At 40.6% G+C, this 24,887-nt stretch overlaps 1 protein-coding gene across 4 annotated transcripts in view; it reads right to left on the bottom strand.

Annotated features, from left to right (window-relative positions):
- Positions 1-24,887, bottom strand: part of LOC126190842 (scm-like with four MBT domains protein 1) — a 179,104-nt gene that overhangs the window by 64,983 nt on the left and 89,234 nt on the right. For all 4 annotated transcript variants that reach the window (XM_049931422.1, XM_049931423.1, XM_049931424.1 and 1 more), the window contains 2 exons: positions 7,127-7,412; positions 5,990-6,133 (listed from right to left, as the gene is read on the bottom strand). In XM_049931422.1, coding sequence (XP_049787379.1) covers positions 5,990-6,133; positions 7,127-7,412 — 430 coding nt within the window. The remainder of the gene's footprint in view (positions 1-5,989; positions 6,134-7,126; positions 7,413-24,887) is intronic.

Here is a 24,887-nt window from a genome sequence, read left to right as displayed (position 1 = left end):
TGACTCCAACTATGTATACTTTTTCTGTGCATATTTTGATTTTTTGGGGAGAAAACATGCATAATGCCTCTACAAGGCATTTTTAATTTATTTATGCATACAATATAGACTATTTTTAGTTTAAACTCATATTTTAATGATTTTGAGCAGCCACCTCAGTTTTTCGATTTTTATGATCCTTATTTCTGCTTCAGGAATGAGGAGTGAAGAAAAAAGTGGGGGAATAATAGGAATTGAAATTTAAGTTTCTCACAATAGGACGACTTTCTCAGAATTTTACCATCAGCTCTTTGCAGAGAACTTGTCCACAACAACCACTGGCAAGCCTTCGGTCTTGCAACAATGAAAATTTGGCCTTTAAAGAGAGGTACTGCAGCTGATGCAGAGCAGTTTTGTGGAAAATGAACAAATTTCATTAGCAGTTTTGATCCTTCTAAAACTGATATCGTTCCCTATAATGACCTTGCTCTGTGTGTGTGTGTGTGTGTGTGTGTGTGTGTGTGTGTGTGTGTGTGTGTGTGTGTGTGAGAGAGAGAGAGAGAGAGAGAGAGAGACGCTTGTAAGTTTGTGTAATTCCATTTACGTGTGTTAATGTGCTTCTAATATGCCTCCAATCAAAAGTTCCAGAAGAGTACTCCTTGCACAGTGGTTAAAAAGAAAGGATTTTATTAGATCAGACGGAGATGATGTACGCTATGATTGTTGTAGTAATAAATATACTATTCTTTTTCAGAAAATTTTCTATGGCATTTTTTCTTTGCAAAACATTATAAAATTTATTTTAAACAATTAGTTAAAATGAATGCCATTTTTAAAAAATCATATCCATATAACTGAAAGAGCTTTCATCATTTCAGATGAAATGTTCTAAAAAATTTCATGTCGAACAGCATGTCGCATCTGCATCATGTACTGCAAGAATGTGAGACACAAAAGAATCTTTAACACACAAAATCTAGTCATTTATTACTGTTCACATAACTAAAGCACTGCAAAATAATTTTTACATGGCTTTATGTGATCCATTTGTAAGAGCAAAAATACCATTTGAGAAACTCAGAAATCCAATTCTTAAGGGCTTTTTGGAGACGTATACATCAGAACATGTCCGTGATCCCTCGGCACTGAGGAAAAATTATGTTCCCAAATTTTATAAGCATAAGCTTTTGTACTGTATATGCCAAAATATATGAAAACTATTTTTACACACAATTGATCCTACAGGGCACTATGTTGCTAACCTAGCTGAACAAAAATTAACTGAGAATGGGCCTGGTCAACGCCATCTAGTGTGCTGTAAAGTCCTGCGACATGCAAATAATTCCACAACTGCTACCATCTTTGATGCTGAATTGTGTTAAGTTTTAATTAGAAATTGTAACTGAATAACATTTCAAATAATTCTTTTATTCACATTTAAGTGTCTACTTTTATAAACCATTTTCTGAGAAAATGCTTTTTATATTTTAGGTCTTCTGTAATCATATAACCTAAATAAAAGCAGAGTTGTTTTCCTGTTAAGTGATGCTGCTCTCTACATGCTGAAGAAGACCAGTAATGCAGTTAAAATATTCTACCCAAATGCAAAACACATTACGTCTTGTCTGTGGACCCAATCAGGTTGCAGAAGCAATTATGATAATGACAATAATTTGATATCCTCAATTAAAAGGTATGTGTAAAAATTTAGGGATATATAATATTGAATGGTGCCAAAGCTGTAAAACAAATCAGTCATTTTAAATGTTATTTTGAAGTCCCTGTACAGGTAGCTGCTTATAAAAAGAGCCTACCTGAGCTACTGTTACCCTCTCAGCCCATCCTTACCTCCAGATGGGGTAGTTGGTTGAAAACTGCAGTTTTTTACTCTGTCACTTCTGATGTCATTAAATCAGTATGAAATAAAATTGGTACATAGTTAATTGCAACAAAATTGATACTTCAATATTCTACAGTAAATATTTCTTTCATTTTAGGCAATAAATAGTTTCTCGGCAGATGTTGGTGTATGTATTAGAGATACACAAGCAGCATTTAAATGCAAAAATGTGCAACATGATTTAATTAACATTAAGGCATACGTCCCTAAATTTCCCTCTACAATAACAAAATTAGAAGTTAGGTGTCTGCCACTGGTAGACTCAATGTCAATTTGTGAGGAATTACATAGATAGCTCAGTCGTGCCCAAGGGAAAGTGTGAGTAGATGCAAAGAACAAATTGGACTGTGTTATAAACAAGAACCCAGACTACAGATTCTTTTGTTCAGTGAAGAAGGTATTTTGTTGTGAAAGCATGAATGAAGAACTTGACCAACAAATATGTTCATTCAAATTTGCACCTGTAACTTCTTGTTGTGTAGAGAGGTATATTGTGCCTACAGAAATGTTTTGGCTGATAAGCACAGGAACTTAGCAGAAAATAATTTTAAAATGTTGTTAGTCATTAACTGTGCAAAAAGGGGAGTGAACTAATAAGTTAGGAACGACAATAACAGTGCATATTTTGATGTATTTTTCACCTGATATTGCATGTACTGTAATTCGATAGTGCATGCATATGTATTTTTTTGGGATTTTATGGTGCATAGAATTCTTGTCTTCAGTCATAAACAATTCATCACAATTTGAGAACAACAGTGATGTCCATACCTACAATACTAGAGGGAAAAATGACTTTTTTTAGCCATTATTAAAGATGTCTATGGCCCAGAATGGAGTTTAATGTAAAGCAACAAAAATTGTTGATCATTTGTCCAATACCATAAAATGTCTGGCAGATAGCAAAAGATGTTTTAAATACAATTTAGAACCATTTCTCTTTCACAACACCTTATATTTCACGGAGGAATTTTTACTTAAAAACTAGTAGTCTTCTAAAAAAAGGACTAGTTTTTAAGTGTATTTGCATGAATAGGACTAAAAAATTATATGTTCATTAATAATACATTAATCAAGAATACATATCATGTAAACTGACTTGTTCCATATCAGTGTGGTAAAAGAATCATTCAAATGATAGGACAAGTAAGTAACTAATCAGTCTATTGTTGTACAACTCAGTGAAAATTAAATACACTCATAGAAATTGAGTCAATAATTGAATCACTGAGTACTAAATACTCTCATTTATTGAAGGGGTATCTAGCAGACTACTAAAGCACTGTACTGCATATATAAGCCCAGTAATTACCAAAGCTGGAATTTTTCCTTTAGCAATGGTCAGTTTCCTGAACGATTAAAGCACTCAGCGTTAAGATCACTTTATACAAAAGGAGAAAGGTATAATGTTGAAAATTTTACACCAATTTTTGGGCCACTTGGATTTTATAAAGTTATTGAAAATGCTGAAAAATAGATTTCAGTTCACATAATTTGATGTTAAATGTACAGTTTGGTTTTAGAAGTGTTTTAATAACTGAAAATGCTGTATTCTCTTTCCTCCGTGAGGCATGGATGGATTCAACAAAAAGTTGCAGACACTGGATATCTTCTTTGATTCAAGTAAGACACTTAATTGTGTTGATCACAAAACATTAATCCAGAAGTTGCTACAGGAAGAAAGAGCTCTCGTAAGCACAGACAGCACAGGAGAGGGAGAATGAGTGTGATATGTGCTATGAGAGGCGGGAATTCTGACAGTGACTATCAAGGGTGCAGTGGAAGGGCAGAGTTAAATGGGATTTTATTTGTTGATTGTACAGCATGCATCAGGGTGGTAGGTGGGGGTGGGGGATTGGTTTAAATCACAAGGCAGGCTACTGTATTAGCGAGATTGGTGGGTTGCGGGTGGGGGAGTGAGGATTATGAAATAAGAGGAGTAGCTCACAACTGGTTCCTCTCATACTTCAAGAACAGAGAATGAAAGGTCATTCTCTGCAGTAATGACATGGAGTCTGAATGTGCCATGGTTAGCTGGGGTTGCCCTAGGGGTCGGTCTCGTATTGTAGTGCTTCGAGAATTTACAAGTAAATTCTGGAACCACTCGACCTACTGCCACCTTGAACATGCGATATTTTAAAGATAAGTGTGAGAGAGAGCCTATTTACTGCGCAACACATGTCTGTGTGTGCAGGATTGACGTTTATCGTGGGAAAACACGAGCACGAGCAGCGTCAGATGAGCAGCACCAACAAGTGTTTGCTGCAAGCGTCACAGGCGCTGTAAGAGAAGACACGGAGTAATTAAATGCTACTCTTTATATCTTAGCTCTGAACGAAGCAAGACACAGGGGAGTCTATAAATTATTTGGTTGTTAAAACCAGGCAATTGTGATTATGTTTAATTGTATCTAACAGGTGTCGTCGTAGTTGACTTTCAAGAATTTGTATGTTTATGTGAAACTTGTGGAGATGAAAATATACCTGAACTGAACTGAAAGTATGAGGGTACTAAGTTATTTCTAGTGAGAAAGAGAGTATTTTTTAGTTCTTCTAGGCAGCATTATTTGTTTGGAGAAGAAGTTGTGGAGATCAACGCAGCCGCATATCCAGAGAAGAGGATCGGCTAAAAGTTCCAAGTAAGTCAACTGTAGAAAGAGAAGTGTGAAGTTCGCAATCCAGCTTTGCACCGCTTCTCTTGTCACCGAAACCGTTAGATTATCATATCTTCTAACATGACAAGCGATTCCACAATATCTGTTCGCTAATGGCACTAGCTTAGTAGTGAAAGATGTTGACTGCAACACAGGGAATGTATCAAATAATGTAGCTGAAGACATTTCACGGCTTCTAGAAAATAAATTGATGCTTAATCACAGTAAGACTCTGTTTTTACAGTTTCTAACACACAACTAAACTAAAACTGACATTTTGATTACACAGATGAGTGATTCTGACATTTTGATTACACAGATTAGTGAGTCTGAACATTCATGATTCTTAGGTGTTCATACAGATGCTGAGTTGTAATGGAAAGCCAACATTCAGGACCTTGTCCAACAAATTGAATGCCACAACATTTCCCATTAGAACAATATCTGCAAGAAATGATAGTACAGCATGAAAATTAGTCTATTTTCGCTTATTTTTGTTTTATTATGACATACAACATTACATCCTGTTGTAACTCTTCTTATTAACTAAGGATATTTTTGGCTCAGAAACAGGCAGTTCGAGTGATATCTGGTGTAAGTTTGCAAATCTCTTGTCGGCGCCCCTGTTCAGTTGTGTGGGAACTCAACAGCGGCCTCTCAATCCATGTTTTCTTTAATGTTGTTTGTTGTTAACAATATGAGTTTATTCCCAAGAATTAGCAGCTTTCACTTAGTTAATACTATGTTGAAATCTGATCCGCATTTGGATAACTCTTCCTTGATTCTTGTACACGAAGATGTACGGTATTCTGTTTCTATTTTCAATAAGATACCACAAGAAATAAAAATCTTAGCAATAATTCACCGATTTTTACATCTGAACTGAAGAATATCCTCTTGGTTCACTTTTTCTACTCAGCTGCTGCTAGTACAGCAGTTATGCCAAGAGTTCTTACCAGAGCAATGTCAGGTGAATAAGAGCACTGCCACAACTGCCTCACAGTCTGTGTGTCATACCCTGAAAATCTACACGGGATAAAAAAAAAAGCATAACTAATATTCGTGCATGTGGGATCACTGGTGCAACTGAACATGTCATGCAAGAGTGTTCTGCTCATGAAGACTTGTCGACTTATACCACATACAATGAAACACCAAGGGAAATTGTCAGGGATAAAGACAAATGGCAACAGGTGAGCAACACAGTGACATAGCTAGTAAGGAGCTTAAAAATATTAAATGAGTCTGAATTCTTTCTCAGCTGATAAAAATTGCTGAAGCAAACAGAAAAAGGTAACTCAATGATCAAGGAGTTCCAGTATTATTTTCTCACATCTTCTAATACATAACCTCAGACTGGAAAAAAAGTGTAACTTCTTGCTCTGTTCAATGCAATCATCCTGAAATATAGCTACGTTTTTATATTGGCCCGTCAATTTTCAGATTTTGTTACTTACTTTGGTGTGTTAACTTGGGCTGGCTGTCTCACTGGAACAGGCGTCGAGAAAGAACGAGGAGGTTTAAGAGGATAAGAATTGCTCTCACACCAGCCCACAGGGAAAATGTCCAGAGAATCAATATTGACTACGTATTGACGAGATCTGTAAAAGAAAGTTTCATACGTATGCCAGAATGCATTGTCAAAAAAGATGAACAATTTGGAATAAACATGAATTTTGTAAAATTAATAAGTGTGTTACAGTGCCAAATGTAACACTTGTGTGTGTTGCAATTTGTATCAGAAATTTATCAGACAATGAATTTTAGTGACATGTATGTACTCGAGTACATGTCGACTCTGCATACAGAACAAAGAAAGTGAATGGTGAGATATGGGGATGAAACAAGAACTCACTGTAGAATGAGATGGCGGAATGGTTAAGACCTTGGATACTCATTTATAAGAAGTGAGGTTTACATCCTAATTAATGTTTCCTATGGTTTGTTTAATTTACTTGAGGTGAATGCTATGATGGTTCTCTTAATGGCATGGAGGCCATGGAGGATTTCTTTACTTGCACTTCACTTCCCCAAATGAAGGGCAGGAATGTAGCTTAAGCTTTAAGATCCCATTATTGATTATGTCACTAGAGGCAGACCACACACTTGTACAGAATAAAGACAGGTAAGGAAATTCATAATGTCGCTTTGAATACGCCTTAACTGATTTAAGAAAACTGCTTAGAACTAACGTGGATGGCTGGACATGGCTTTGACCTCACTGTTCTTGCAAGTCCAGTACTTAACCACTATGCCACCTTACTCAGTTTTTATGAGTTAGTGATTCATCTCAAATTATGTTGACAATATCACCTTTCCTTACTTTTTAACAATACATTAGATACAGTATAAGTATGCCATACCATTTACGTATCTACACAATTGCAATGAGCAAAAAATTAATGTAATTCACCTAGTACAGCAGAACACAGAATAGAAACACTCGATAAATAAAAAACTTTTGCTAGAATGCTATTAGAGACTCTGTTATGTTATCATACTTTCTATTCAGTACTACTATTACTACGAGTTCAGTATTAATGAAAGATGCATTAGAATCGCAGCAGGTAACAACTGATGAAGAGAGAGATTACCTCTCTCGAGGTTCTGATTCGAGACGTATCCACAATAGATGCTGAGTGATGTTTGCAATAGTTGCAGCACAAACACGATCAGGATTATTTGGGTCAACAGCTTCCAAGGCTGCACCTTGACAAAATCCCATTTCAGAAGCAGAACGGCGTGGTGGAAAAAGTGCTGTGGGAGCAGTCTCGACACCAGGCATCTTTGACAAATAATTAACCCATGAAAAAGCCTCTCCATCATTGCTCTGCCATCCCCGCGGAGGTGACAGAGTTATTCCATTCTCTTCACACCAACCTGCACAGACAAAGATGTAGATGTAGCTGAAAGATCTAACAACTGTGTTAAAGAAGGGCAGAATACAATTCCTATCGAAGCAGGGACTAGAGACATTAGGACTTTGCTACATATTCATGATTATAGGACAACTATACTAAAATCTTTCTTAAAGGACATCATAGCCACCGTTGAATGTATAAAATATTTATTGTTACTATTGCAATTTCGGCCTTATGGCCATTTTCAAGTAAACTGCAAAAGTTACATTCTGTCAGAATATAAAACTATCTGACAGAATGTCAAATGAGTACATGTCGTCGTCAAAATGCAGCTTTTTGAATGTGAGAGTCCCACAAGATCTGATGAGTATGACACTTATTACATAGTAATATGTTGTTAAATATATACTGAACTGTCGATGTTACCATCGTTCTAATAATCTATCACAAATACAAGTTCAGGAGCACCTGTACTCATCAGATCTTGTGGGACTCTCACATTCAAAAGGCTACATTTCAACGAGATGTACTCATGTCAGGTAGTTTTATATTCTGACAGAATGTAACTTTTGCAGTTTACTTGAAAATGGCCATAAGGCCGAAATTGCAATAGTCATCATCATCATCATCATTTAAGACCGATTATGCCTTTCAGCGTTCAGTCTGGAGCATAGCCCCCCTTATACAGTTCCTCCATGATCCCCTATTCAGTGCTAACATTGGTGCCTCTTCTGATGTTAAACCTATTACTTCAAAATCATTCTTAACCGAATCCAGGTACCTTCTCCTCGGTCTGCCCCGACTCCTCCTACTCTCTACTGCTGAATCCATTAGTCTCTTGGGTAACCTTGCTTCTCCCATGCGTGTAACATGACCCCACCATCTAAGCCTGTTCGCCCTGACTGCTACATCTATAAAGTTCATTCCCAGTTTTTCTTTGATTTCCTCATTGTGGACACCCTCCTGCCATTGTTCCCATCTACTAGTACCTGCAATCATCCTAGCTACTTTCATATCCGTAACCTCAACCTTGTTGATAAGGTAACCTGAATCCACCCAGCTTTCGCTCCCATACAACAAAGTTGGTCGAAAGATCGAACGGTGCACAGATAACTTAGTCTTGCTACTGACTTCCTTCTTGCAGAAGAGAGTAGATCGTAGCTGAGCACTCACTGCATTAGCTTTGCTACACCTCGCTTCCAGTTCTTTCACTATGTTGCCATCCTGTGAGAATATGCATCCCAAGTACTTGAAACCGTCCACCTGTTCTAACTTTGTTCCTCCTATTTGGCACTCAATCCATTTATATTTCTTTCCCACTGACATTACTTTCGTTTTGGAGATGCTAATCTTCATACCATAGTCCTTACATTTCTGATCTAGCTCTGAAATATTACTTTGCAAACTTTCAATCGAATCTGCCATCACAACTAAGTCATCCGCATATGCAAGACTGCTTATTTTGTGTTCACATATCTTAATCTCACCCAGCCAGTCTATTGTTTTCAACATATGATCCATAAATAATATGAACAACAGTGGAGACAGGTTGCAGCCTTGTCTTACTCCTGAAACTACTCTGAACCATGAACTCAATTTACCGTCAACTCTAACTGCTGCCTGACTATCCATGTATAGTAACAATAAATATTTTATACAGTCAACGGCGACTATGATGTCCTTTAAGAAATATTATATGACTGTGAATCGCAACCGTGAGAAGTTAATCATATACCAAAATCAATCTGTGACTACGTGGTAAAAAATTCAGCAATGAAAACAAGCTCTATAGCACATATTAAGTATTGTGAAACTGTAGGTGAACACCTACCATTTTCGAGACACAATACAACATGAAACCACAGTGCTTGTCAGTTTAACCTTCAGTGGGTGAGGCTGTGCAGACATAGAAACTGAAAGTCAGTCTACACAATGTAGCAGTAATAGTTGGCGCAAGCCACCACTACTGCAACTGTGCCAATTGCAGTAATAATTTGTTGCAGCATTTCACCATCGTGGTCAGCCTCTGCACTTTGGTACAAACACCTGGTGCGCAAGCACTGGTGTTACTGAAATCCAGGACACCACTTAGTATCGCTACAAGGGAGCTACAAGATTCTGGAGCATCTGCATGTCAACACACCTAACCTTGTGACATATAAGTACTGGCTGCTCAGCCGGCAAATTCCACTGAATCGGCAACTGCTGCGAAGCAGGCGATCCCCTTGTGGCCCGGAGAAGAATCGTCACTCTCTGTCGTCCAATGGTGCAAGTCGTCACTGCCTGTCACCCACAGGACTGTCCATCATATAGTCTGGCATCAGCGCTGAAGGGCAGAGGGTCGAACTCTGTCCCTTCTAACCACCGACCCGTTTAGTGTCCACTGTTGCCGGATGCTACTAGTCAGACATCAAGGGCCAGTGTTCACACTTCAGACATGCCCTGAATGTGGCACAGCCATACTGGTCTGTAATGTCAGCAACGGAGGCAGCTCCATCACCACCCAGGAATGCCTACCTCACATAGTTGCTCCATTCTCAGGCCAGGCTGAGGTGTCACTGGCATCCTTAATAACAGTGTCCCAGAAACCAGAAGTGTGCAGCTGGATCTCTGTGTTGTTACATTCCTTACGAGATTGATACTGAGGCAACATTCTGGAATCATAGATTTGACTGGATGCTTTATGCATGTGTGGTGCTGCTTACTCTCTGTTACACAGTACTAATGACCTGACCGCAAGGAAACGAGGGTCCATCATAGACAGCCACCTTGCACAAACTGAGAATATCCATTACATATTTTGAAAGGTGTCCCAAATAGCCCTTTACACTGTGCTTCTTTGGAATATGACCAAAATAGTATCTTATGTACAACAAAAAAGCTGTAGACTTGAATGTCACCTCATTATTCTCATCATTCACCTAAATCATAATTGGGCCTTAGTGATCTGTCTCTCACAATACCCTTTCTGCCAAAAGGTAAACCAAGGTCAGCTAACTCAGTTGACAAACTTTCAGAATCTGGGATAATTTTGGGTCCTATGACTTATGATACAAAGTATCCCCTGACAGTGAGCAAGATGGTGACAACAATTAGTCAGAAGATACAAAAACAGTGTAAACTGGCTTCCTATAAATAGCGTGTCCCAAGGTATTACCACCCTTCCTCCAAACCCATACATCCAGACAGGAAATGTAGGTGCCCTTTTCCATCTTCATAATATAGCAAATATTTTAGCAGACTGAAATGAGATGCTGTTGGGTAATGTGTCACTACTGATATCGTCTGGTGCTGGTCATCTATGGTTGCTTATTGTGAGTGTTGTCTTTCTGCAGATGTTGTCTTTTGGTTTCTGTGGTGGAACAGGTCTACACACTGACAGATTAAATTGCCATGCACAGTGATCTCTCATTATATTTGCATCTTCAAAATGATATAGGGATCACTTACTGATATATCAGCTGTTCCTGAAGACATTAGCCTGCTGCAGCTTCACAATATGTGGTAATATATGTCCCATTTTCCTTCAGAGTTGCACAGTTGTTGTCTAAATTCAGTTCCCATAATAAAACTTCACGAGATCATGCAGTACCTCACCAATAACTCGTGTTGTTAGGATAATATCTAGACAGCAGCGGACACAGTTCATCATACCCTCCAGCTCCATCTTCGTGTTGAGGAAAGTCTGATGATCACTTGATATGCAATAGGTGCTGCAAATAGGTATTGTCAAAGATTTCCAGTTAAACATTCTAGAGTAATGAAGCTCACAAATTACAGAATCATGATCCTCAGATAAATAATTATTTGTTGAAGACTGTGAAACTACTAAAAAATATTTTTTTTAAAAAATCTTTTTTAAACTCAGGAGATACAAAGGACTACACTTATTAATAAAAAACAATGGAGCAACCTGACTTTGTAATTAATTCATCAGTGTTGTTCAAGAGATTTATTCTTTATTATTCACGTCAGAAGGATCTCTGATATGTGTATGTTTGTAACGGTTATTTTTACAACAAGCAAGAAGCCTGTCATTGGTGGAGAGGTAGAGGGGAAGTTTTCGATAGCATGTTTCTAAAGCAACTAAAGAGTACTTATAATGTTAAATTTAATAGCAATAAAGAAGGAAAGATACAGATTGATCTAAAATTGTAAATACGAATTGTACATTATTTTCTGAGCCAACCAATGATAAATATATTAAAGAAACAGGAGGCTAAGAAACCAACCAATGGGAGCATCTCTTGGTGGACACAGGCTTCAAGGAAGAGACACTATGGTTGTTGCAACCAAGGGAACTGCTGAGGAGATGCAGTTGGAATGTTGATAGTGACAGTTGCACGTTATCAGGCAAGTGAGCTGGGGTGGCAGCTGACACTTCAGAGGGCTGCCACCAAAACCCTCAGTCTCCGACAAAGTGGTCCAGTATGATTTCCTCAGCCACCACTGTCAGTGAAAAGTCAACTGCTAGGTTGGGACACTCTAGCCAGAAACTTGGCGGGAATAAAACTGTGGAATGTAGATTGTACAGAGAAGAGTTCCATCCACAAAGCAATCAGCAATTTATTGCATCATACATTACTGTCATTAGGAAAGTGCATTAACTTTAGACAATTGCTGGGACATCATCTAATAGCAGTCATTAACAGTGTGACACCTTGTAACGGGTCATACAGTGTTACTGGTTTTTTGAACTGCTGTCTTCTCTTTCACAGACGCCTTAAATATTCCTGACTCTGAACTTGAATAATTTCTTGTGGAACTTTGCTTGGGGTGCAAGATAGGATCAGTTAGGACACAGCCTAGGATTGCTGCAACGAAAGCCGAATCGTAAAGCCAATGAAAATAAATGGATGTTCACCTTATCTATAACTGTTGTCATGTTCTTTCACTTGGACAACTCTGTGTCTGATGTGGCTTGTTGCTGAAGCCATCATTAGGCTTAATCTTTTTCTCAGCATTAATAGAATTGTAAAGGCCAGTAGAAGCTATTAGCAGTTTTGATTCTTAGTGTGTACGTTTAGCTTATCCTGGCATTGCTATTTCTGCCCATTACAAACAACAATACCGTTGAGAGTGAGAAGTGACCATTTCATATGTAAGAAGTTGTGTATCGGGGAATAGCAGTAGCAGGCATGAAGTGTCTTGACATTATCATCGTGAGGTTGAAGCTCTTTTGTCTGTGCTTGCTTTAACGATACATATGTTTTTGGACGGGATCTGCCTTCACCTCAGGAAAACCACACCATGTGGTAAAAAGGTATGAATACATAATTTTGTGTGTTCTTCAAAAATTTGTAAATGTGATTTTAAAACTAATATTTACATGTGTACAGACAGTAAAGAACATTCTTTATGTTTAAGAGGCATAAAATAAAAGCCCCCTGATGATGCTCCAACTGCAGTGAAACATGTTTCAGATACAAAATAAAATTGTGTTTTGCTAAAAGTAGGCCCCATCCAAAAACATATGTATAGTCTTGACATGGTAAAAAAGAGAGAGAGTGGTCTGGCCAATTGGCTGTGGGGCGTCAAGAAGGAGATGACCCTTCTTTCTTTGTGCGTTTTTTGATAACGAGTTGACAGGTGAGGCATATTCACAGCTGGCATTTTTGGAGTTGGCTGCTAAGAGTCACCATATAGGTGACAAATGTGCCATGTAGAAAAATGAAAGGAGGTTTAAATGTATCAAAAAATCGTTGACCATCTGTCTGTCTGTTAATAACCCTTTTTCTATGGAGCAGGTACGCATTTCAAGTTGAAATATAATTCACATAATAAGGCCCATGGTCTCTTGGCAGAGCGACCTATGTCAATGTAGTCAAAAGATCGGGCATTTATACCATATATTCTGATAAAACAGGTACTTCCTGTTGGACTAGAATAATGAAATTTGACCAAAAGCAAGGACTCACAATGCTACCAAATGAAAAAAAATCTGGAAGCTGTAATTTTGTAATTATACCACATGAAAAAAAGGTTTTTTATTTCTTTTTTTAATCTGACTCTGTTCATCCGTCTATTAAGACACCTTTTTCTCAGGAACAGGTAGAAGTATGAAGTTGAAAAATACTAAGGTCTATAGGTCCTTGAGAGGTTTAATAAATGTAACAATCCGGCCATTTAAGTTACATATTTTGGTACATTCCTCAAAACCTACAGGGTACTTCCCATTGACCTACAATGATGAAATCTGGTGAAGAAACAAGGTTTCACAGTACAAGTAAAGGAAATAATTCGAAAACTCTTAATGCATAATCATATCACATGAAAAAAAAATTCTTTTGTCATTTTTTACCCGACATCAGACTTAAAATTAAGACAATCACAGTTCGGGTGCAATCAGGATGACTGTTACACACATAACTTGAAATTCCATACCTACATGCAGCAATCTCTCCCGGATATCTGGTGATGGATAAATTTTGAAACGCATCGTATGAGTCATTCCTTGCCTGATGTTTGACTTTAACTACTGCAACCCAGTCAGCCTGAATACAGAACTGTTGTTGTTGTTGTGGTCTTCAGTCCTGAGACTGGTTTGATGCAGCTCTCCATGCTACTCTATCCTGTGCAAGCTTCTTCATCTCCCAGTATCTACTGCAACCTACATCCTTCTGAATCTGCTTAGTGTATTCATCTCTTGGTCTCCCTCTACGATTTTTACCCTCCACACTGCCCTCCAATGCTAAATTTGTGATCCCTTGATGCCTCAAAACATGTCCTACCAACCGATCCCTTCTTCTAGTCAAGTTGTGCCACAAACTTCTCTTCTCCCCAATCCTATTCAATACCTCCTCATTAGTTACGTGATCTACCCACCTTATCTTCAGCATTCTTCTGTAGCACCACATTTCGAAAGCTTCTATTCTCTTCTTGTCCAAACTAGTTATCGTCCATGTTTCACTTCCATACATGGCTACACTCCATACAAATACTTTCAGAAACGACTTCCTGACACTTAAATCTATACTCGATGTTAACAAATTCCTCTTCTTGAGAAACGCTTTCCTTGCCATTGCCAGTCTACATTTTATATCCTCTCTACTTCGACCATCATCGGTTATTTTACTCCCTAAATAGCAAAACTCCTTTACTACTTTAAGTGTCTCATTTCCTAATCTAATTCCCTCAGCATCACCCGACTTAATTTGACTACATTCCATTATCCTCGTTTTGCTTTTGTTGATGTTCATCTTATATCCTCCTTTCAAGACACTGTCCATTCCGTTCAACTGCTCTTCCAAGTCCTTTGCTGTCTCTGACAGAATTACAATGTCATCGGCGAACCTCAAAGTTTTTACTTCTTCTCCATGAATTTTAATACCTACTCCGAATTTTTCTTTTGTTTCCTTTACTGCTTGCTCAATATACAGATTGAATAACATCGGGGAGAGGCTACAACCCTGTCTTACTCCTTTCCCAACCACTGCTTCCCTTTCATGCCCCTCGACTCTTATAACTGCCATCTGGTTTCTGTACAAACTGTAAATAGCCTTTCGTTCCCTGTATTTTACCCCTGCCACCTTCAGAATTTGAAAGAGAGTATTCCAGTTAACATTGTCAAAAGCTTTCTCTAAGTCTACAAATGCTAGAAACGTAGGTTTGCCTTTTCTTAATCTTTCTTCCAAGATAAGTCGTAAGGTCAGTATTGCCTCACGTGTTCCAACATTTCTACGGAATCCAAACTGATCTTCCCCGAGGTCGGCTTCTACCAATTTTTCCATTCGTCTGTAAAGAATTCGCGTTAGTATTTTGCAGCTGTGACTTATTAAACTGATAGTTCGGTAATTTTCACATCTGTCAACACCTGCTTTCTTTGGGATTGGAATTATTATATTCTTCTTGAAGTCTGAGGGTATTTCGCCTGTCTCATACATCGTGCTCACCAGATGGTAGAGTTTTGTCATCACTGGCTCTCCCGAGGCCATCAGTAGTTCAAATGGAATGTTGTCTACTCCCGGGGCCTTGTTTCGACTCAGGTCTTTCAGTGCTCTGTCAAATTCTTCACGCAGTATCTTATCACCCATTTCGTCTTCATCTACATCCTCTTCCATTTCCATAATATTGTCCTCAAGTACATCGCCCTTGTATAAACCCTCTATATACTCCTTCCACCTTTCTGCCTTCCCTTCTTTGCTTAGAACTGGGTTGCCATCTGAGCTCTTGATATTCATACAAGTGGTTCTCTTCTCTCCAAAGGTCTCTTTAATTTTCCTGTAGGCAGTATCTATCTTACCCCTAGTGAGACAAGCCTCTACATCCTTACATTTGTCCTCTAGCCATCCCTGCTTAGCCATTCTGCACTTCCTGTCGATATCATTTTTGAGACGTCTATATTCCTTTTTGCCTGCTTCATTTACTGCATTTTTGTATTTTCTCCTTTCATCAATTAAATTCAATATTTCTTCTGTTACCCAAGGATTTCTATTAGCCCTCGTCTTTTTACCTACTTGATCCTCTGCTGCCTTCACTACTTCATCCCTCAGAGCTACCCATTCTTCTTCTACTGTATTTCTTTCCCCCATTCCTGTCAATTGTTCCCTTATGCTCTCCCTGAAACTCTCTACAACCTCTGGTTCTTTCAGTTTATCCAGGTCCCATCTCCTTAAATTCCCACCTTTTTGCAGTTTCTTCAGTTTCAATCTGCAGTTCATAACCAATAGATTGTGGTCAGAATCCACATCTGCCCCAGGAAACGTCTTACAATTTAAAACCTGGTTCCTAAATCTCTGTCTTACCATTATATAATCTATCTGATACCTACTAGTATCTCCAGGATTCTTCCAGGTATACAACCTTCTTTTATGATTCTTGAACCAAGTGTTGGCTATGATTAAGTTATGCTCTGTGCAAAATTCTACAAGGCGGCTTCCTCTTTCATTCCTTCCCCCCAATCCATAATCACCTACTATGTTTCCTTCTCTCCCTTTTCCTACACTCGAATTCCAGTCACCCATGACTATTAAATTTTCATCTCCTTTCACTACCTGAATAATTTCTTTTATCTCGTCATACATTTCATCTATTTCTTCATCATCTGCAGAGGTAGTTGGCATATAAACTTGTACTACTGTAGTAGGCATGGGCTTTGTGTCTATCTTGGCCACAATAATGCGTTCACTATGCTGTTTGTAGTAGCTAACCCGCACTCCTATTTTTTTATTCATTATTAAACCTACTCCTGCATTACCCCTATTTGATTTTGTATTTATAACCCTGTAATCACCCGACCAAAAGTCTTGTTCCTCCTGCCACCGAACTTCACTAATTCCCACTATATCTAACTTTAACCTATCAATTTCCCTTTTTAAATTTTCTAACCTACCTGCCCGATTAAGGGATCTAACATTCCACGCTCCGATCCGTAGAACGCCAGTTTTCTTTCTCCTGATAACGACGTCCTCCTGAGTAGTCCCCGCCCGGAGATCCGAATGGGGGACTATTTTACCTCCGGAATATTTTACCCAAGAGGACGCCATCATCATTTAATCATACAGTAGAGCTGCATGTCCTCGGGAAAAATTACGGCTGTAGTTTCCCCTTGCTTTCAGCCGTTCGCAGTACCAGCACAGCAAGGCCGTTTTGGTTAATGTTACAAGGCCAGATCAGTCAATCATCCAGACTGTTGCCCCTGCAACTACTGAAAAGGCTGCTGCCCCTCTTCAGGAACCACATGTTTGTCTGGCCTCTCAACAGATACCCCTCCGTTGTGGTTGCACCTACGGTACGGCCATCTGTATCGCTGAGGCACGCAAGCCTCCCCACCAGCGGCAAGGTCCATGGTTCATGGGGGGGAATACAGAACTAAGTATCATAATAATGATCGCTTGCCTCATACCTGACTTTATGTCACATTTATATTACTGAAATTAAAACATTCTCGAAAATCTTGGAATCCCTGGGACCAATACCTCGCCAGTATCAATGTCAATAAGAAGCAAAAATGGTTGAGTTTCTCGAATCCTAGTATGGATGAACTGTATATATAAGTAATTAGGTTTGTACGGAATCTTCCCAGTCCAAGAGTCTTACTTGCATTTTGCGAAAGAGATTCTATAAGAATTTTGCTTTTCCAACTGATGTACAGCACCCTAAAAATTAGGAGTAATCTAACTTATAAGATCCTTGTTAGCATGCTACCAAGGCTTTAACACAAGCTGGGGGGGGGGGGGGGGGGGGGGGGGAACAACTTTACAATGTTTCAGAGGATAGATCGATGGAATGCTAGCTTAACTAACAGAATGACGAAGTCTGATAGCAACAGGAGAAAGCCAGGACGTGTTACACGTCCTTGTTGATGGTAGAAGTTTTGAATGGCATTATGTACTATGTGAAAAGTGAAACTGATGAAGAAGACCTCATGATGGATTTTTTTTCTTTTGCTGATTAATTATTTTTAAGATAATCTAATCATAGATCAAGGAAGACGTTGCTACAATACAGACTGCCATATATTGTCCAATGAGACAGTTGGGTAGAGAGGAAATGAAATATTACGACCTCACTGCTTCCGGATTGCACACAGTTTTGCAGTGTGGACTGAGAATTTGTTACAGAATTATTTCGCAGATATGATCAAGAAAGGAAAAAACTTCTGGGTTTAATAGCCAATTGATGATGAAGTCATTAGAGACAGCGCAAGCTTGGATATCTGTGACTTCTTGGGGGGGGGGGGGGGGGGGGGGGACAATGGTCCAATGGAAGTCATTAGCTCACTGATGACAATGATGAAGAGTGTGGTATTCAGATCAGAGCCCTGTGGGGCAGTGTTCCCTTGCACTCATCACAAGCTGACTGAGATACCAACTCTAACCCAAAATAACTGGTAGGATATGTAGTAACCAAGTAATACACGAAACTGGTCCAAGTAACATACATATGGCTTTATTCTTAAACTTCTCAACAATAACAAAATAAGTTTCTTGTGAATCCAGACGTAACAAGACACAAAACAACTGATGCGAACAGTGCAACTGGATGAGCATAGAGAGTCTGTCAGTGCTGCTCCACACATACATATGTGCAAGTTGCCAGCAGACAGCGTGGCAGAGACTGCGCCACGTGCACGTCTCCCATAGGGACCTCCAGGGGCCAGCCAGCACTTATGTAGTTGATGGCCGATTGAAATGCACACAAGCAGCGACCCACACTTGGCGCACTCACACTCACACGAACTAGTAGTGGGAAACAGCACACCTCACCCTTGTGCGAATTGGCCGCCCAGTAGATGGAGGAGACACTAGCCGTGTGTCGAGAGAGATATCCATTGGATCTGGAGCGGTGGTAGCTGGTGCCAATGGAGGGGGCAGGAAGATGGGCTAGGTGGACATCGGAGCATAGGGCCACAACACGTGGGGATGTAGGCATGCCAGAGGGCGGTGGGCCCCAACAGCTCCTGATGACAACACCGGAGAGGAGCGTGCCATTTCCTGCATTGTCAACAGCAGGCAGGTCCCAGTGTGGAGGAGACGGGGCTGGGTCCACTGGCGATGATGGATCAGGCAAGGATGGCGAGAGGGCTGGTGGAGGCAGCCCGACTGGAACAGCAGGCTGCGGCAACGAACACAGAGGCCAGAGATGAACCGGCGCCCACCACTAGGAAGCTGGAATTCCAGGATGACGCACGTGGAAGAGGCAGCCAATGTGACAGAGGCAACTCCACAGAAGGTGATGACGGCCTCGAGGCAGAGGGAGCGGGCCAGGCTGCGATGATGAAGGCAGCACACACAAACCAGTAGCTTCTGGCAGCGAGCAGGGGCGCAACTGATCAAAATGGTGCACTACTAGCCCATCGGTTCTACAGATATCACAAAGATAGCGTCCCCTGTGATGGACAACAGTGGGCAGTATCTACTCGGGCTGGTGATCAAACCTTTGCACTCAAACCAGTGATCCTGGTGCGAAGTGGTCAGACAAAACTGTGCAGGTGTGGTGTATGCTGCAGAAGGTGGAGGTGCTTGCATGGCTGCCGGTTGTGAAGCAACTCAGCCAGGCTCTGCTCCCCCTTAGGGTTCATCCCTAAGGGGGAGCAGAGCCCAGTGAAAGGTCTTCAGAAAACGGAGAAGAGCATCATCCGTCGAAGAATCCGGAACAAACTTTTTTCATTTGGGACTCGAACATACACACTAGTTGTTCTGACTCACCATTTGATTGAGGATGGAATGATGGAGCCATAACATGACGAATGCTGTGACGGAACAAAACAATTTAAAGGCGTGAGAAACGAACTGGGGCCCATTATCAGAAACTATTGTACAAAGCAAGCCTTCAATAGGAAAAACCCTCAAAAGCACACGAATTGTGACCTCAACTGATGTCATTGCATGCTGGAGAATGTAAGGAAACCAGGAAAATGCATCCACAACCAAGAGCCAACAGGAATTCAAGAAGGGATGTGAGAAGTCTACACGAATGCATTCGCATGACTGGTGGGGAGTGGGCCAGGGGAGACACAGACGCCACGGGAGCTGCCAGTTGTCAGGCACACTGCTCACAAGCTGCGACAAAATGGACAATTTCGCCAGCGACCCCTGGCCAATCAAAATGTCACCTAGCAAACAGTATAGTGCGCAAAACTCCTCAATGACACTGGTGGAAAAGGCATAGACCTCCTAGTACAATGCAGGGGGATAGACTACACTGGGAAAGAGGTCTTCCTTGGACAACAGTGAAACATAGCCAAAAATGAAGACACAAAACTGTAAGGAAATATAATTGCTCAGGGGGTCTGAAGTCCATCCTGACAGTTTATCTCGCCAGCACTGTCGAGCAAACCAAACCACCCGGCAGAGAACCGAACCGGCAGCAACAGCAGCTGCTATTCACAAGCTCGTAATCAGGAAACCCTAGACCAGGGCCTACATTTCAGTATCAAGATTGAAGCATTGGAATTCTTCATAATCAAAGTTTGGATCAGGATCAACAGGAAGGTGTTAGCATTGGCATGTTGAGATGTAGGTCAAAAATGAATTTTGTAAGTGTAGCAAGATAAGAGCAGTGACCAGCATCGTAAGCCGTGTGCTGCATTGCCAGGCAAGGAAGTGTCACGATACAGCTGGGCCAGAGAGAGAGATTTAGAGACGAAAGCAACAGGCCATTCAGAGATGTCGGCATATCGCCACACTAGGTCCACGGCGAGGCCGTACTGTGAGGCATCAGTTGCCAGAACTGTGTGTCAGTCTGAAGAGAACGTAGCTAAACAAGCGGGCAAGAGTAGTTTGGATTTCAACATTTGAAAATTGTGTTTGCAATCTGGTCTCAAGATGTTGTCTGGCAGAGGATTAATTCCATCCTGTGAGACCTCAAACCTCATATAAACAATAGAAAGTTGAAAAAACTGACATTTTATGAGGTTACACAGTAAGCCTGCAGAGTCTATGACAGAAAACAAAGTGTGCAACTTTTTCAAGTGATTGTCCGTGGACAAGCCCGTGACAATATCATCCAGATAATTAATTCAACCCAGGACAGGCATAATCAACTGCTCTAAAATCGTGGGGAAATAGCAGGGTGGCCAGCCACACCAAAGGAAGACACAAATATTGATTGAGACCAAAAGCAGTATTCAAAACCAGAACTCTTAGAGACTCTTCATCCACAAGAACCTGCAGATATGCTTCTGACAAATCAGATTTAGAAAAGTACTGGCCTCCCGATATATTTGCTAACAGTTTCTCCTAACGTGGAAGGGGATACGTACCGACGACTGTCAGTGCACTGACAGTAATACTGCACTCACAACAGAGGCGAAGTTTCCCTGGCAGCTTTCAAACTGCAACCAGTGGGGATGACCATAACAGGTTGCACCACACCTACATGTTGAAGTATGCCCAATTCTGCTTTCACTTGATCTTTCAGCACTACAGGAATAGGATGCACGCACAAAAATGATGCCTAGCCCTGGATTTCAAAGAAATATGAGCAGAAAAATTTGTAGCAAGCCCTATACCTTGTGAAAGTAAGTCAGAAAACGCCTCACACAGTGTTTCCAGTTGAGAATACAGTACCCGATTGGACACAACGTGAACTGTGTCAGTGAAAGAAAACCCAAATGGCTGAAATGCATCCGCCCTGAAGAAGTTCTCACCACCAGCATCAGCAACCACCACCAAAAATGTAACGGAACAAATCACTAACTCGTAAGAGACAGATGCCGCAAATTGTCCCGATGGTGCACTGTCAGAACTGGCTAGCTTCTGTACGACCAGAGCGACACTGACAAGCCTCAACTCACTATTTGCAAAACTTCTGCTAACGGGGTTTTTACACAGAGTAAAGCCTTCTGCCGCACTTCCTTGTCCGGAGCTAAATAGGTAATTGCATCCGTCATAGTCTGAGTAAGATTAATTAGGGGTATCGGTAACTGTCTGTTAATGAAGTTGACAAAGTGGTCATTGCCGAAGTAAGCTGTTCGGTCAGGGGTGGTAGCGTGACGCCCACAGAGACTAACTCGATGAAACTACAATTAAAGACTGTACACGCAGAAATGTTCCAAATTAATCGCTAATCCAATAATACACGAAACCAATCCAAACGACACAAATAATATGGTTTTATACATAAATCTCTGAACAATAACAGAAATAAGCCTTTTGCGAATCCACGTGTAACAAGACGCAAAACAAATTATGTAAATGGTGTGCCAACAGTAAAACTGGTTGAACACAGAGGGAGTCTGCAGCACTGGTCCATGCTTGCTTACAGTATATGTGAGTCGCAGGCAGACAGTGTGGTAGAGACTGCGCCTCCTAAAGGCGACCGGTCCACGCCAATACAGTTGCCGGCCGATTTGAGCACACGTGCGCGGTGATGCCGCACTCGCGCTCACGTGCAGTAGTAGCGAGAAAAAAATTGACAAATAAAGATTGGTAGGGAGGCTTGAAAGCCCCAGGCATAGTGAGAAAGAAAAATGTAATGGCACCGAGCAGTGTCGAATGACTTATGTACGTCAAAAAAGATGCAATCAAGTGCTGGATTTTAGAAATGTGTAGTCAGGTTGCCGGTTTGTCGGTCGTGGATCATCACTCCCGGAAACCACACCGATAGGGGAAGAAAAGGTCCCACGATTTGAGAGCCCAGCATAATCATTGGGTTATCATCGTTTCAAGCAATTTACAGAGCATGTAAGTGAGTTAATCAGTCAGTAGCTGTCTATAGACTCTGAAGGAAGAGAACCAGAATAATTGTTGCTCTTTTGTAGCCTAGAAGACTACGAAGCTTGCCCATACCTGGGATGACGAGGCACGCTTTCCCAAGGACGAGGCATAATACTGCACACAATCAGGTAGTGAGCTTTAGTGCGTAGCTGCTTAAACATGAGGACGGTGGTGTTCGAAGCATGCTACTTGAGACATTGTGTGATCATTCAATGATTGTGAATACCTGTTGCAATGTCTTTGGTCTACCACAAAGTCAGCCATGTTAAAAGGACCTTATAGAAAGGCGAACAGCAGTTCCAGCAGTGTGGGTGATCAGGTCTGAGACATCTCCCGCAACCTCATCCATGCTACCTGACACAGAGTGGACAAAAGTGACAACAGAAGTACACAACTGCCAGACGGCTCTCCAAAGAGCTAAACGCGGTAACTGGTCAGTTGGTGGTGACAAGTAAGTGACAGGATCACCAGAAAATAGTCACTGTCAAAGGATCATTGTGTAGCATTTTAGCAAAGGAACACGACTGGGAGAAGAGATCGTAAGCTCGACAGCCAAAAAGATTCTGTGGGTAACACTGAAATGAGTAGGAGTATTGTCATTAAGGAGACACAGATCGAGGTTGTGTGAGGCCTGGCACTGCCCTGCTGAAAGAGAGGGTGCCCCACATGTGGAAAACCTCTTTGAATTCAAAACTCAAACACGGCACTTACATAGTTATGTCATACAACACAACACACGTCACACACTTTACTCTTTCTTTATTACAATTAGCCTTTTCGTGGAGGGTGAAGGTCCTTAGCATGGGGTAACACGATAATTTAAAATGTGCCTCCTGTACAAACATACATACTAGTTTTGTCGTTCATTAATGTTTGTTGTAGTAAGAATAATCTAAGGAATAATTTATTGAAATTTTAACAATCACTCACAGTTTTCAAACAAAAGTAATACTTAAAAACTAGAAGGAAACATTTTTTGTACTATCCATCAGCTTTAGAACAGGTTTGAAAGGGGTAAATACATAGTCATAAAAATCTTGATCATTTAGCTAGTGATCTAAGGAAACTACATTATAAAAAACAATTTTAAATGAAAATACTTTAAAAAAAGCAACCCCACTCTATACAAGAATTTCTTAACAGGCAATCCTATTACATACAAGTGAATGTTTTTGCTGTTACGGTAAATTAGAATGAAGGGCAGCTACGCACACCAAAAAATTCAACAGATAAGTGATTGCCTATTTTATACAAAGGTCGTTGTAAAAGTCATGGCATATATTTCTTGTCTCAAAAATGATAACAAATTAAAAAAATTCTTAAATATGTAAATGGAAGGTTAGTTCATACGTAACCATTGCACGTAGGGTGACGGATGAGCGCGCACACCGCCACGAAGATATAGCATGAGAGAAAAGACAAAAAAAGTTTGTCTTTGCATACGTATTTTACTGTCAACTGCAAAAGTATGCAATAGTACATTACATTACAAACTATGTGCATTCCATAGCATCAAAACCCTCCCTAAGAATCCGCAGTAGCATAATGTGGTGGTAGATGGCAGTCCTTTCCAACAGAACCGAGTGGGAAGAGAGGCCACGGTGTGAGTTCGGCAGCCACCAAGGGTGGACGTTACCTCCCTCGTACAGTGGTCTTACGTAAAGATTGCAGTTCACCATGGAAGGAATGCGTGGCACTGTCACGGGGAGCTCGTGGAAGCCGTAGGAAATGCTGTTCTACCATACTGAATGGTTGCTTGGTGGACAGATGCATTCAGGCATTGCTGACATGCACCGATTGGGCTACCTGTCAGTGTTTGTACGGACCATGCTCATACCCATATCACCCAATGCTTGGAGAATGACAGAAGGTGGATGCTGCAGGAATTACAGTGCCATACTGGTATTGAGAAGACAACTATTAACAGGAGTTCTAGCAATGAGCTACATACTGCAACACGGGTGCCTCATGCACTAAGTGAAGTGGAAAAGTGGACACATTATGAAACTTGTCCTGTACATCTAGCGTGTTACGAGGGAAAGTGAGACGATACGCTTGTGAGAATATCGACATAGATGAATTTTGGGCCAGGCCCCGTGAGCCAGAATTGAAACGCCAGTCCACAAAACAGCGTCATCCAGGTTCACCATGCAGACAGAAATTTTGTCGCAATCCACCTCCGATCGATTTAACGGTCTGTGACATTAGAGGAGTGATTTTGAGCCATTTGGTCACACTTGGACAAACTGTTAATGCACTGTACTACTGTCACACTTTCCTGCAATGACACCTACGATAGACTAATCGAGGGAAATGTCCTGACTATCTACACA

Source organism: Schistocerca cancellata, chromosome 6 (assembly GCF_023864275.1).
Source record: "Schistocerca cancellata isolate TAMUIC-IGC-003103 chromosome 6, iqSchCanc2.1, whole genome shotgun sequence".
Classification (NCBI taxonomy): domain Eukaryota; kingdom Metazoa; phylum Arthropoda; class Insecta; order Orthoptera; family Acrididae; genus Schistocerca; species Schistocerca cancellata.
Note: the sequence above shows the minus strand (reverse complement) of the source record. Positions and strands in the feature narration are given on the sequence as shown.